The 15,386-nt window shown below is 41.2% G+C and overlaps 1 protein-coding gene across 1 annotated transcript in view; it reads left to right on the top strand.

Annotated features, from left to right (window-relative positions):
* Window positions 1-203: 203 nt before the first annotated feature.
* The window catches only part of LOC106586501 (WD repeat and FYVE domain-containing protein 2), a 40,197-nt gene continuing 25,014 nt past the window's right edge, over window positions 204-15,386 (top strand). The window contains exons 1-5 of the mRNA XM_014173877.3: window positions 204-735; window positions 6,554-6,621; window positions 6,891-6,964; window positions 7,651-7,705; window positions 7,983-8,133. Coding sequence (XP_014029352.2) covers window positions 599-735; window positions 6,554-6,621; window positions 6,891-6,964; window positions 7,651-7,705; window positions 7,983-8,133 — 485 coding nt within the window. The 5' untranslated portion in view covers window positions 204-598. The remainder of the gene's footprint in view (window positions 736-6,553; window positions 6,622-6,890; window positions 6,965-7,650; window positions 7,706-7,982; window positions 8,134-15,386) is intronic.

Genomic DNA, 15,386 nt, shown 5'->3' with positions numbered 1-15,386 from the left:
TCCTGTCAGCTGACTAGCAGCATCTTTGGCTGTTACAACACACGAGTCGCTGTGTTCAAACAGTTTCTAGCTTGCTAGCTACTACAACCTCGAACACCCATGCGGCTTGACTAGGGTGTTATGTTACGAAGGAGCTAAATACCCCCCATCCGGCTTTGCATTTCCCCATAGGCTTTGAAACGTCATTGCTTTGACCTATGAGCCATTGCAAATGTTGGCCTGCCTCCGTTAGTGCCTACAAAAATACGCCATTAATATTGCTCTCTATTTAGCATTTTTTTGAAGAACTGTTTACATATTAAGAATGCTGAATATCACATAACTGATGTGATTTCATCAGTATGTGCTCATTTCTATTTTGTTTTAACCATTTGTACATACAGTAACAAGTAAAACAATAATATTGCAACTTCCGGTAGCCTTGCGTTCTAGTACATGCGCGTCGTAGTAGGTGAATGTCTTGTCAGCTGACTAGCAGCAACACACGGGTCGCTGTGTTCAAACAGTTTCTAGCTACTACAACCTAGAATACCTATGCAGCTCGACTAGGGTGTTATGTTACGGAGAGCAAAACTGGCGAAGGAGCTATACCTCCAGCATGGCGGAAGAAATACAACCCAAACCGCAGACTCGGACGCCTGTTCTGCTCAATAAAATTGAGGCTTCCCAAGATGTTGTGAACACGGCAGTTATAATTCCAAAAGAGGACGGGGTGATCAGCGTCTCTGATGACAGGTAGGATGATACTGCTTTACTATATCCTTTTATGAGACCATGTTTTCAAATATGTGACTAGCTAACGTTACAATATTACATGCATTTTGCACAATTTCTATTTAAACATGTCGCTACTGACGCTATAAGATCCCTATCGCTAAGTGGGTTTTCCCTGTGAACAGACCGCTCGGTCATTGCTCGAGTTTATTTATGTGACGTTAGCTGACTAAACTCAACGGTGAATAACATTTCTTATTAACTCCACAAACGTTGAGCAGAGACCAAGCTTTGTGTAATTCAGTTCCGACGACATCGATTCGGTTTTTGTGTGTATATATATATATATACCTCTTCCCTTGTTCTTATGTTTGTCCTCTGTAGTAGGGTGTTGGGGGGTAAAATAAACATCGCTTGAACTGAGCATACCCAATGATACAACAGAATCTCAGAAGCATAGTACACTTTGCTTCATGTATGTAATTTATTTCACCTTTATTTATCCAGGTAGGCAAGTTGAGAAGAAGTTCTCATTTACAACTGCGACCTGGCCAAGAATAAAGCAAAGCAGTTCGACACGTACAACAACACAGAGTTACACATGGAATAAACAAAACATACAGTCAATAATACAGTTGAAGAAAATCTTATCATTGCTGAGATAATACAATTTGTGTGTCTGAATTCTGGGTCAAAGGTCGCTAGAGAAAGTGTATAAACAAAAATGGCACCAAAATGACAAAGGTGGGCTCAGATTAACTAGCAAACATTTCAGGATATGAATTTGCTATCAAAATGACATTCAGGGTTATACAATGTGCATTTTAAAATGAAATGGGATTAAATATATATACGTTTGCATTTGGGTTCCCGAGTGGCGCAGCGGTCTAAGGCACTGCATCTCATTGCAAGAGGTATCACTACAGTACCTGGTTTGAATCCAGGCTGTATCACATCCGGCCGTGATTGAGAGTCCCATAGGGCAGCGCACAATTGGCCCAGCGTCATCTGGGTTTGGCTTGGGTAGGCCGTCATTGTACATAAGAATTTGTTCTTAACTGACTTGCCTGGTTGGATAAATAAATGAAATATGCACATTGGCATGTAATATGCAAATTAGCTGTTAATTTATGCACATTTCATGTTGTACGCAATAAATCATTGACATTCAAGTTATTTATTTTGACCTAATGCAATTAATCACACACACATGCTACTGAACTAACTAACTACTAACTAACTTTTAGGGTTTTAGTGTGTTTATAACAGCAACTCTTATGTAATTCAACTCAACATACTCATATTATTTTTCTTCTGCCCATCCCTGCTCAATAACATTTGAGCTAGAGACACCAAGCTAACATTACTGACTACTTCAGACTAGATTATCTGACCAAATATTTTTGATACTATTTCTACTTTTTAAACCATAGCAATATATGCATACAATTTAATGCATTCCAAAGGCCATAGACTTTCAATGGGGAAATTTCCGTTCGCAGCTCCTCCCACACCTTCTATGCTAGTCTCACTAGATTTACCCCCCCCCCCCCCCAGGCTACACAAAGTGTGTGTGTGTGTGGTGGCGGCTAAACTTCCTGAGCTACTCTAGCAAAGGTGAGATTGCAGGTGTTCATAAATGTGTGCACAACAAACCACTTCCCAAAAATAGATTCTTGGTTGGCCCACATTTTTGTTTTAGCAGTGAAGGTATAATATTTCATACAAGCAGGTGTCATTACAGTAGGTACATATCTTAAGTGGCAAAAAAACATGCCTATTAATATCAAACTAAAACAGAATGAGCATCTGTGCTTTTCACACAACATTAAACTGTGTGTGTGATTACATTATATACAGACTAATTGGTCAGAAGAGGAGTAGAAGAGGCCATCTAGACAAGCAAGATATCTGTTAAACATGTTTCAAGTTTGAATGTCACATCCACAAGTACGGTGCAATGCCTTTCTTGCAATCTGTAAACCCAACAATGCAGTAATCAATAAAAACGGGGAGAATATCAAACAAAGTAGAATGAGCATCTGTAATGTCACACAACAACCAATGTGTAGATTGATAAGTTTAAGCTCTGAGCATAATGATCATTAACATCTGTCCCACCTTACCCCTCCCTCACATAGACTTAGACTGTGTGTGTGTGTGTGTGTGTGTGTGTGTGTGTGTGTGTGTATACAGTTGAAGTCGGAAGTTTACATACACTTAGGTTGGAGTCATTAAAACTCGTTTTTCAACCACTCCACAAATTTCTTGTTAACAAACTATAGTTTTGGCAAGTAGGTTAGGACATCTACTTTGTGCATGACACAAGTCATTTTTCCAACAACTGTTTACAGACAGATTATTTCACTTATAAATCACTGTATCACAATTCCAGTGGGTCAGAAGTTTACATACACTAAATTGACTGTGCCTTTAAACAGCTTGGAAAATTCCAAAAAATGATGTCATGGCTTTAGAAGCTTCTGATAGGCTAATTGACATCATTTGAGTCAATTGGAGGTGTACCTGTGGATGTATTTCAAGGCCTACTTTCAAACTCAGTGCCTCTTTGCTTGACATCATGAGAAAATCAAAAGAAATCAGCCAAGACCCCAGAAAAAAATTGTAGACCTTCACAAGTCTGACTCATCCTTGGGAGCAATTTCCAAACGCCTGAAGGTACTACGTTCATCTGTACAAACAGTAGTACGCAAGTATAAACGCCGTTGGACCACGCAGCCGTCACACCGCTCAGGAAGGAGATGCGTTGTCTCGTAGAGATGAATGTATTTTGGTGCGAATCAGTGCAAATCAACATATATAGCACAAACACACAGTACCAGTCAAACGTTTGGACACTTACTCCATTCAAGGGTCTTTCTTTATTTGTACTATTTTCTACATTGTAGAATAATAGTGAAGGCATTAAAACTTTGAAATAACACATGGAATCAATGCAGTCTCAATTGCTGTATCTTTTTCCACAAAACCCATATCGTCCAAAAAGTTAGACTTTTGAAACATCTGTCCATAGAACATTCTTCCAAGAGTCCAGATGCTTTTTTTTTTAAGCAAAGTTGATTAAACTTTTTGGATGACATGGGCCCCATTATGCCTGGCAAAAACCAAACACAGCGTTATACAGTAAGAACCTCATCCCAATGGTCAAGCATGGTGGTTGTAGTGTGATGGTTTGTGGATGCTTTGCTGCCTCAGGACCTGGACGACTTGCTTTAATAGAAGGAACCATGAATTCTGCTCTGTATCAGAGAATTCTACAGGAGAATGTCAGGCCATCTGTCTGTGAGCTGAAGTTGAAGCGCAGCTGGGTCATTCAGCAAGACAATGATCCAAAACACACAATCAAGTCTACATGGAAATGTCTAAAAAGCAACAAATTTAACGTTTTGGAATGGCCTAATCAAAGTCCAGACCTAATACCAATTGAGTTGTTGTGGCAGGACTTAAAATGAGCAGTTCATGCTTGAAAACCCCAAAATGAGTTAAAGCAGTTCTGCATGCAAGAGTGGGCCAAAATTCCTCTACAGCGATATGAGAGACTGATCAACAACTACAGGAAGCATTTGGTTGCATTCATTGCAGCTAAAGGTGGCACAGCCAGTTATTGAGAGTGTAAGGGGGCAATTACTTTTTCACACAGGGAATTTGGGTGTTGCACAACTTTGTTAAATAAATAAAATATGTTTTTTTTCTCTTATTTGCAAGCTCAGGTTCCCTTAACCTAATAATAGATATTGGTTGAATATCTGGTTACATTCAGTATAAAAAAAAATATGCAAAATCAGAGAATCTGAAAGTGCAAATATTTTTTCCACGACGCTGTATTTCCGTTACATTTATTGAAAAAGTATGGTTTTCAGCAAACAACTACAGAAGACAAAATTGGGCACAAGCATCTCATATTTTTTGTTGTTGAAGTATTGACCTTGGGTGAAATCGCTGTATCCAAAGCTGAATTCCACAAAGCCTGGTCTCTGCTCAATTCCGTTGGTTGAGGTCATCAGAAACTTCCTTCACCATGGAGTTTAGTCAGCTTGAGCTTATTTTGTATGCAGCATGTCGTCATGGCTCTTTCTGGCTGGTCGTGGTCACCTAGCGTCTTCACTCCGTTAGACCTGTACACATTGGTCTTGATGTGTACCAATGTCACCCCGCTTTAAAACTGAGGCAGAGAGAGAGATGTATCTTATCAGAAACCTGACTTCTACACTGTCTGTCTATCGACCACTGATGTACTGTCATGCAGACGTTGCATAAAAACAACCGGGCTTGTCAGTCAGCTGACATGAAAGCCCACTGGTCATCTCTCTCTAGTGTGTAATAAAATTCCCACATTCTCAACCACATGCTCATTCCAGTCATTCAAAGGTCACATAAGTAACAAGTAATGATCGACCTGTCAATTCGTTATTGTGATTTTACTCGTGTTCATTTTCTTTATGAATTATTAAAGGGAAATTTAAAAAATGTTCAACTTCATATTCATCATTTCACCAGCCCAACATCATACAGTATGTGAAAATTGCACATTTCTATGTTTTGTATTAAAAAAGATGGAGGAAGATAAGTGTTTCCAAAGACAGAATCAACCAATTTAGTAGGCAATGCCTACTCATAATTGGTTAAAATAACATGATGTAATTGTTAACACTTATATTCCCCTCGTATTTTCCACAAAACATAGAAAACGCTCCATTTTCACATACAGCTCTGGAAAAAATTAAGAGAACACTGCAGAATTATCAGTTTCTCTGGTTTTACTATTTATAGCTTTGGGTAAAATGAACATATTTATTTTATTTTATAAACTACTGACAACATTTCTCCCAAATTCCAAATAAAAATATTGTCACTTAGAACATTTATTTGCAGAAAATAATAACTGGTCAAAATAACAGAAAAGATAGTGTTGTTAGACCTCGAATAATGCAAAGAAAATAGGTTCATATTCATTTTTAAACAACACAATACTAATGTTTTAACTTATGAAGAATTCAGAAATCAATATTTGGTGGAATAACCCTGATTTTCATTCACAGCTTTCATGTGTCTTGGCGTGCTCTCCACCAGTTTTTCACATTGATGTTAGATGACTTCATGCCACTCCTGGCACAAAAATTCAAGAAGCTCGACTTTGTTTAATGGCTTGTGACCATCCATTTTCCTCTTGATCACATTCCAGAGGTTTTCAATGGGGTTCAGGTCTGGAGATTGGGCTGGACATGACAGGGTCTTGATCTGTTGGTACTCCATCCACACCTTGATTGACCTGGCTGTGTGGCATGGAGCATTGTCCTGCTAGAAAAACCAATCCTCGGAGTTGGGGAACATTGTCAAAGCAGAAAGAAGCAAGTTTTCTTCCAGGACAACCTTGTACGTGGCTTGATTCATGCGTCCTTTACAAAGACCAATCTGCCCGATTCCAGTCTTGCTGAAGCACCCCCAGATCATCACTGATCCTCCTCCAAATTTCACTGTGGGTGTGAGACCTGGAGAGGCCTACAAGCCAGTGTTTCGCACCCACTGTGAAATCTGGTGGAGGATCGGTAATGATCTGTAATTATGAATTTCTGTGTAGTACAGATCAGGGACCCATGATGCAATTTCGTTACCGGGTCTAAATCCACTTTAACAAAATCGCTTTTTTTTTTCAAACTCAAGGTGCCATGTTATAGCTGACACCCCATTCTTTCTGCAGACATCTTTTGAATCTTAATTCGGAGCAGATATTTAAGAGTTTTTGGGAAACGTGGTTGCATAAAAACCTAAGGGAGATTTTACCGTAATACCGTTACCAAAGTTTGCATCTGACCCGCAGGACGATCCGGATATGGTTGAAGAGAGACAGTGGCCAGTACTGGCCCAGCATCTATCACACTATGCCAGGTGAGTACTCATCTCTCATTAGCTACTTATGCATGCATGCATGGAGTTAAGCATCTAGAGGCCTAGCAACTCCATTGGCCTCATTTTGTGAGCTGTCATTAGCTATTCTGTCTGTATGGAATCTGTTTTAGCATCTGTTCCAGTTTTAATAAAGTACATAACCGGTTAGGATATATTTCATTGTAACGTCATGCTGGGTGCCTTTTTGCTCCCACACACTTATATACACACCAACTTTTCTTAGACTTGTCATTTCTTTCTTTTTGTAGCTTCATGCTCCTGTATGTCCTTTAACCCAGAGACCAGGAGGCTGTCTGTGGGAATGGAGAATGGAACCATCTCTGTAAGTGACAATTTCTGTAGTTTTAACATGCACTCATGTATGGGCGTTACATACATACTTTTCTACTAAGCACCCAGCCTCAATCCTGACACACTGGCTACCAAAGCTTGTACCCCAGTGTCAGGGTCAGATTGGGGGCTGGTTGTCATGGTTTCACATCAGCGGGTCACTGAGTAGCTACTGTGTGTTACTCTTTCACCGAGTCTTTGCTTCTCCAGACATCCAGCACTGATCGATACTCCCAGAGGGTTTGCATCTCTGAGTAATCTCTTGCATGATTGGCTAAGCAGTTAGGTGGATCAATCAACACTGGGATAGTAAATATGCTTTCATCTTCAGGAATGGCTTGGTCATCCAGGCAGTTTCACTGGGAAATTTAAGCAAGTTATAGAATAATTGCCCTCACAGTTTTGTAATTGGTGATCTCATTGGACGTGTAGGCCTGGGTTGCTGTAAAACCCTTTGTCATTATGTGTAGATTATGGGATTTATTTGCAGAATAAATTGCATGTCTAAAAATAACATGGATATAATTTTAAAGCTAAGCATTTCCCTTTTTGCTTAGGGCTCATCGTAAGGTTATTTTAAGCGTTGGGTAATTTTAACCCAAAAGTATGTCCCATATCAAATAAATATTGCGCTACTTCTTGGGAAAACCTGTGAGTGACATACTTCCTGTGTTTCAGGAGTTCATCCTGTCTGAAGACTACAACAAGATGACCCCAGAAAGGACCTATGAGGGTGAGAAAGGAAGTGTAGACAGGCTGTGTTCTCTGTGTGACTCAGCTGACTCCGGTCAATGGCAGGAAGGGATTAAACCAGTCAAAATAATGGATTTTTTTCTGTTCATGGCACTTTGCTTGGTTTTATCTGCAAGACTTCTAAAAGCAATAAGCTAAGATTGAGGATGCAAAGAACACCAGTCCATCTACTGTATACTATGTTTGGTCATATTTACCTGAATCTTTTTGTTTATTATCATGACATTGTGTTTCATAATTGTTTTTGGTTTTTTTAGCCCACCAGGGCAAAGTGACAGTGGTGCTGTTTGTGTTGGAGATGGAGTGGGTCCTTAGTACAGGACAGGACAAGAACCTCACCTGGCACTGCTCTGAGAGTGGAACACAGCTGGGGTTATACCGCACCATAGCCTGGGTCTCTGGACTACAGTATCCTTCATCAGTTAGAAACAACCTATTCTACTCTTTCTATGCTATTCACATGATGTTGCTATGCCACACATGCAGTCGTGGCCAAAAGTTTTGAGAATGACACAAATATTAATTTTCACTGAGTCTGCTGCCTCAGTTTGTATGATGGCAGTTTGCATATACTCCAGAAAGTTATGAAGAGTGATCAGATGAATTGCAATTCATTGCAAAATCCCTCTTTGCCATGCAAATGAACTGAATCCCCCAAAAACATTTCCACTGCATTTCAGCCCTGCCACAAAAGGACCAGCTGACTACATGTCAGTGATTCTCTCGTTAACACAGGTGTGAGTGTTGACGAGGACAAGGCTGGAGATCACTCTGTCATGCTGATTGAGTTCAAATAACAGACTGGAAGCTTCAAAAGGAGGGTGGTGCTTGGAATCATTGTTCGTCCTCTGTCATACATGGTTACCTGCAAGGAAACACGTGCCGTCATCATTGCTTTGCACAAAAAGGGCTTCACAGGCAAGGATATTGCTGCCAGTAAGATTGCACCTAAATCAACCATTTATCGGATCATCAAGAAATTCAAGGAGAGCGGTTCAATTGTTATGAAGAAGGCTTCAGGGCGCCCAAGAAAGTCCAGCAAGCGCCAGGACCGTCTCCTAAAGTTGATTAAGCTGCGGGATCGGGGCACCACCAGTACAGAGCTTGCTCAGGAATGGCAGCAGGCAGGTGTGAGTGCATCTGCACGCACAGTGAGGCGAAGACTTTTGGAGGATGGCCTGGTGTCAAGAAGGGCAGCAAAGAAGCCACTTCTCTCCAGGAAAAACATAAGGGACAGACTGATATTCTGCAAAAGGTACAGGGATTGGACTGCTGAGGACTGGGGTAAAGTAATTTTCTCTGATGAATCCCCTTTCCGATTGTTTGGGGCATCTGGAAAAAAAGCTTGTTCGGAGAAGACAAGGTGAGCGCTACCATCAGTCCTGTGTCATGCCAACAGTAAAGCATCCTGAGACCATTCATGTGTGGTGTTGCTTCTCAGCCAAGGGAGTGGGCTCACTCACAATTTTGCCTAAGAACACAGCCATGAATAAAGAATGGTACCAACACATCCTCCGAGAGCAACTTCTCCCACCATCCAGGAGCAGTTTGGTGACGAACAATGCCTTTTCCAGCATGATGGAGCAGCTTGCAATAAGGCAAAAGTGATAACTAAGGAAACTCCCCAGACCTTAATCCCATTGAGAACTTGTGGTCAATCCTCAAGAGGCGGCTGGACAAACAAAAACCCACAAATTCTGACAAACTCCAAGCATTGGTTATGCAAGAATGGGCTGCCATCAGTCACGATGTGGCCCAGAAGTTAATTGACATCATGCCAGGGCGGTTTGCAGAGGTCTTGAAAAAGAAGGGTCAACACTGCAAATATTGACTCTTTGCATCAACTTCATGTAATTGTCAATCAAAGACTTTGACACTTATGAAATGCTTGTAATTATACTTCAGTATTCCATAGTAACATCTGACAAAAATATCTAAAGACACTGAAGCAGCAAACTTTGTGAAAATTTATATTTGTCTCATTCAAAACTTTTGGCCACGACTGTACAATGCCTTCAGAAAGTATTCACACCCTTTTACTTTTTCCACATTTTGTTGTTACAGCCTGAATTTAAAATTGATTAAATTAAAAACATTTCCCGGCCTACACGCTACCCCATAATGTCAAAGTGGACTAATGTTTTTTTTAAAAATGTTTACAAATTAATTAAAAATGAAAAGCTGAAATGTCTTTAGTCAGTAAGTATTCATCCCCTTTGTTATGGCATGCCTAAATAAGTACAGGCGTAAAAATGTGCTTAATAATATCTCACAAGTTGCATGGACTCACTCCTGTGTGCAATAATAGTTTTTAACGTGACTTTTGAATTACTATCTCATCCGTACCTGACACATACTATTATCTGTAAGGTCCCCCAGTCGAGCAGTACATTTCAAACACCGATTCAACCACAAAGACCAGGGAGGTTTTCCAATACCTCGCAAAGAAGGGCATCTATTGGTAGATGGGTAAAAAAACAGACATTGAATATCCCTTTGAGCATGGTGAAGTTATTAACTACACTTTGGATGGTATATTAATACACCCAATCACTACAAAGATACAGGCATCCTGACTAATGCAGTTGCCAGAGAGGAAGGAAACTGCTCAGGGATTTCACCATGAGGCCAATGGTGACTTTAAAACAGTGTTTTTTTTTAATGGCTGTGATAGGGGGGAAAAATGAGGATGGAGCAACATTGTAGTTACTCTACTATACTAACCTAATTGACAGAATGAAAAGTAAGCCTGTACAGAATAAAAATATTCCAAAACACGCATCCTGGTTGCAACAAGTCACTAATGTAATATTGCAAAAAAATGTGGCAAAGCGCACAACTTTTTGTCTTGAATACAAAGTGTTGTGTTTGGGGCAAATCCAACACATGACTGAGTACCACTCTCCATACTGTCAAGCATAGTGGTGGCTGCATCATGTTATGGGTATGTTTGTAATTGTTAAAGACTGGGGAGAAGAAATGACGCTAAGCACAGGCTTTCCACCAGACACTGGAAGATTAATTCACCTTTCAGCAGGACAATAACCTAAAACACAAGACCAAATCTACACGATTTGCTTACCAAGAAGACAGTGAATGTTCCTGAGTGGCCGAGTCACCCTTTGCCTTGATGACAACATTACACACTCTTGGCATTCTCTCCACCAGATTCATGAGGTAGTCAACTGGAATGCATTTCAACTAATAGTTGTGCCTTTGTTAAAAGTACATTGTGGAATTTCTTTCTTTCCTTAATGTGTTTGAGCCAATCAGTTGTGTTGTGACACGGTAGGGGTGGTATACAGAAGATAGCCCTATTTGGTAAAATACCATGGACATATGGCAAGAACAGCTCAAATAAGCTAAGAGAAACAACATTCTGTCATTACTTGAAGACATGAAGGTCAGTCAATGCGGAAAATGTCAAGAACTTTTAATTTTTCAAGTGCAGTTGCAAAAAACATCAAGCGCTATGATGAAACTGGCTCTCATAAGGACCGCCACAGGACAGGAAGACCCAGAGTTAGCTCTGCTGCAGAGGATAAGTTCATTAGAGTTACCAGCCTCAGAAATTGCAGCCCAAATAAATGCTTCACAGAGTTCAAGTAACAGACACATCTCAACATCAACTGTTCAGATGAGACTGCGTGAATCAGGCCTTCATGGTCGAATTGGTGCAAATAAACCACTACTAAAGGACCCCAATAAGAAGCTGAGACTTGCTTGGGCCAAGAAACACGAGCAATGGACATTAAACCGGTGGAAATCTGTCCTTTTGTCTGATTAGTCCAAATTTGAGATTTTTGGTTCCAACCACCGTGTCTTTGTGAGACGCAGAGTAGGTGAACGGATGATCTCCACATATGTGTTTCCCACCGTGAAGCATGGAGGAAGAGGTGTTGGGGTGCTTTGCTGGTGACACTGTCAGTGATTTATTTAGAATTCAAGGCACTCTTAACCAGCATGGCTACCACAGCATTCTGCAGTGATACGCCATCCCATCTGGTTTGTGCTTAGTGGGACTAGCATTTGTTTTTCAACAGGACAATGACCCAACACACCTCCAGGCTGTGTAATGGATATTTGACCAAGAAGGAGAGTGATGGAGTGCTGCATCAGATGACCTGTCCTCCACAATCACCCGACCTCAACCCAATTGAGATGGTTTGGGATAAGTTGGACCGCAGAATGAAGGAAAAGCAGCCATCAAGTACTCAGCATATGTGGAAACTCCTTCAAGACTGTTGGAAAAGCATTCTAGGTGAAGCTGGTTGAGAGAATGCCAAGAGTGCAAAGCTGTCATCAAGGCAAAGGGTGGCTACTTTGTAGAATCTGAAATATAAAATATATTGAGTTGTTTAACACTTCTTTGGGGTACTACATGATTCCATATGTTATTTCATATTTTTGATGTCCACTATTATTCTACAATGTAAAAAAAATAGTTAAAATAAAAAACTCTTGAATGAGTAGGTGTGTCCAAACTTTGGACTGGTACTGTAAATCTGCTTTAGAATCTATGGCAAGACTTGAATGGTTGTCTAGCAAAGATCAACAACCAATTTGACAGAACTTGAAGTATTTGGAGTAGAATGGGCAAATATCTTTCTACCCAGCTGTGCAAAGCTCCTAGAGACTTATGCAGAAAGACTCACAGCTGTAAATGCTGATTAAGAAGATTCTAACATGTATTGACTCGGGTATGAATACTTATGAGATATTTCTGTATTTCATTTTCAGTACCTTTTCAAAATTGTCAAAACATGTTTTCACCTGTTTATTTAACCCTTATTTTACCTGGTAAGTTGACAACCTGGGGAATAGTTACAGGGGAGAGGAGGGGGGGTGAATGAGCCAATTGGAACTGATGGGGTATTGTGTGTAGATGGATGAGGAAAAAATAAATACATTTAATCCATTTTGAATTCAGGCTATAACACAACAATGTGGAATAAGTCATGGGGTATGAATACTTTCTGAAAGCACTTTATCTTAACAGATACTTAAGTGAAATATAAAGCCACAAAACATACACTGCTCAAAAAAATAAAGGGAACACTTAAACAACACAATGTAACTCCAAGTCAATCACACTTCTGTGAAATCAAACTGTCCACTTAGGAAGCAACACTGATTGACAATAAATTTCACATGCTGTTGTGTAAATGGAATAGACAACAGGTGGAAATTATAGGCAATTAGCAAGACACCCCCAATAAAGGAGTGGTTCTGCAATTGGTGACCACAGACCACTTCTCAGTTCCTATGCTTCCTGGCTGATGTTTTGGTCACTTTTGAATGCTGGCGGTGCTTTCACTCTAGTGGTAGCATGAGACGGAGTCTACAACCCACACAAGTGGCTCAGGTAGTGCAGCTCATCCAGGATGGCACATCAATGTGAGCTGTGGCAAGAAGGTTTGCTGTGTCTGTCAGCGTAGTGTCCAGCGCATGGAGGCGCTACCAGGAGACAGGCCAGTACATCAGGAGACGTGGAGGAGGCCGTAGGAGGGCAACAACCCAGCAGCAGGACCGCTACTTCCGCCTTTGTGCAAGGAGGAGCAGGAGGAGCACTGCCAGAGCCCTGCAAAATGACCTCCAGCAGGCCACAAATGTGCATGAGTCTGTTTCTGACCGTTTGAGCAGACTCCATGAGGGTGGTATGAGGGCCCGACGTCCACAGGTGGGGGTTGTGCTTACAGCCCAACACCGTGCAGGACGTTTGGCATTTGCCAGAGAACACCAAGATTGGCAAATTCGCCACTGGCGCCCTGTGCTCTTCACAGATGAAAGCAGGTTCACACTGAGCACGTGACAGACGTGACAGAGTCTGGAGACGCCGTGGAGATCGTTCTGCTGTCTGCAACATCCTCCAGCATGACCGGTTTGGAGGTGAGTCAGTCATGGTGTGGGGTGGCATTTCTTTGGGGGGCCGCACAGCCCTCCATGTGCTCGCCAGAGGTAGCCTGACTGCCATTAGGTACTGAGATGAGATCCCCTTGTGAGACCATATGCTGGTGCGGTTGGCCCTGGGTTCCTCCTAATGCAAGACAATGCTAGACCTCATGTGGCTGGAGTGTGTCAGCAGTTCCTGCAAGAGGAAGGCATTGATGCTATGGACTGGCCCGCCCGTTCCCCAGACCTGAATCCAATTGAGCACATCTGGGACATCATGTCTCGCTCCATCCACCAACGCCACGTTGCACCACAGACTGTCCAGGAGTTGGGGGATGCTTTAGTCCAGGTCTGGGAGAAGATCCCTCAGGAGACCATCCGCCACCTCATCAGGAGCATGCCCAGGCGTTGTAGGGAGGTCATACAGGCACATGGAGGCCACACACACTACTGAGCCTCATTTTGACTTGTTTTAAGGACATTACATCAAAGTTGGATCAGCCTGTAGTGTGGTTTTCCACTTTAATTTTGAGTGTGACTCCAAATCCAGACCTCCATGGGTTGATAAATTGGATTTCCACTGATTATTTTTGTGTGATTTTGATGTCAACACATTCAACTATGTAAAGAAAAAAGTATTTAATAAGATTATTTCTTTCATTCAGATCTGGGATGTGTTGTTTAAGTGTTCCCTTTATTTTTTTGAGCAGTATATTTCAAGTGGTAATGGTTTTTGACTGTCTCCTTCACCTCAAACAAGTGTATGTTTTTATAACAACGAAGCGCTGTGGGGTAGACCAGAGAGGGAGCCAGATTAGAGTCCAAGTAGTTTTTCTCATTGGGGGATGCTAACAACAGCCTTCAGTCATACGGTCACCAAGGCAACAGTCCAGAGAGTTTTCTGTAATGGTGAGATGAAAGGTTTGGGTCCACTCCACTGTGGAGGGCACTCAATCCCAACCAGCTCTGTGAGGTCATAAGACTGACTGCTTCTTCAGCCAGGGATAAACACTTCCCATGTTAAATACAGCAAAGCAAAACGACGTCGGATTTCAGCTGACATCATTCATATGGGAGCCATTTTTTTTGCTTTGTTTGCCTTATTACAATCCTAAAGGAGGCACTGTCCAAAATTGTTGAAATTTAAAAAAATCGACTTGGAACGTGTACTTTCTTTAGTATGTCATCCAGCTAATTCTCCATAACAGCCACAGTTCTGAGTTGGCCTAGGGTCAGATTAGTACAGCAACCTTTTTCAGAAGAAGGAGAAATGACATGCTCTGTGAGAAGATTTGTATTTTTTTCTCTCTGACTGTTATTGTTCTGGCCTCTTGTATCCAGGTCACAGGGAGAACTGTGTTCCTGGCTGCGCCCTCAGGTCACTGAAAGGACTCTCTTGAGCTCAGAGACTAAGTATATATGATTTTGTAGCTAATGAACAGTTGATTGTTGTGGTAAGTTTACTGAAATGGGATCTTTAGTTTTTGTTGGATATGCAGTCAACCTTTCTCTGACTAGAATGAACCACATACACAGATCAGATCCAGGTTTCAACAAGGTAACACTTTGAGAATAGAGTAAATGTGTGTGAAGTTGCTCAGATGCAAATTGTTCAGTTAAAGCAGCAATCCGTAGTTAAACGATAACAAAGCATTTTCCCGCCCATGTTTAGGTAAAAAGATTAGAAATGTAACTACTCTCCAATTCATAGACAGAGCTATGGATGCAAGGACTGACCATTCATGATATCAAGTTTATAGTTTTAACCA

The sequence above is a fragment of the Salmo salar genome, chromosome 25 (genome assembly GCF_965601325.2).
Source record: "Salmo salar chromosome 25, fSalSal1, whole genome shotgun sequence".
NCBI lineage: Eukaryota > Metazoa > Chordata > Actinopteri > Salmoniformes > Salmonidae > Salmo > Salmo salar.
This window is presented reverse-complemented; position numbering and strand designations above follow the sequence as displayed.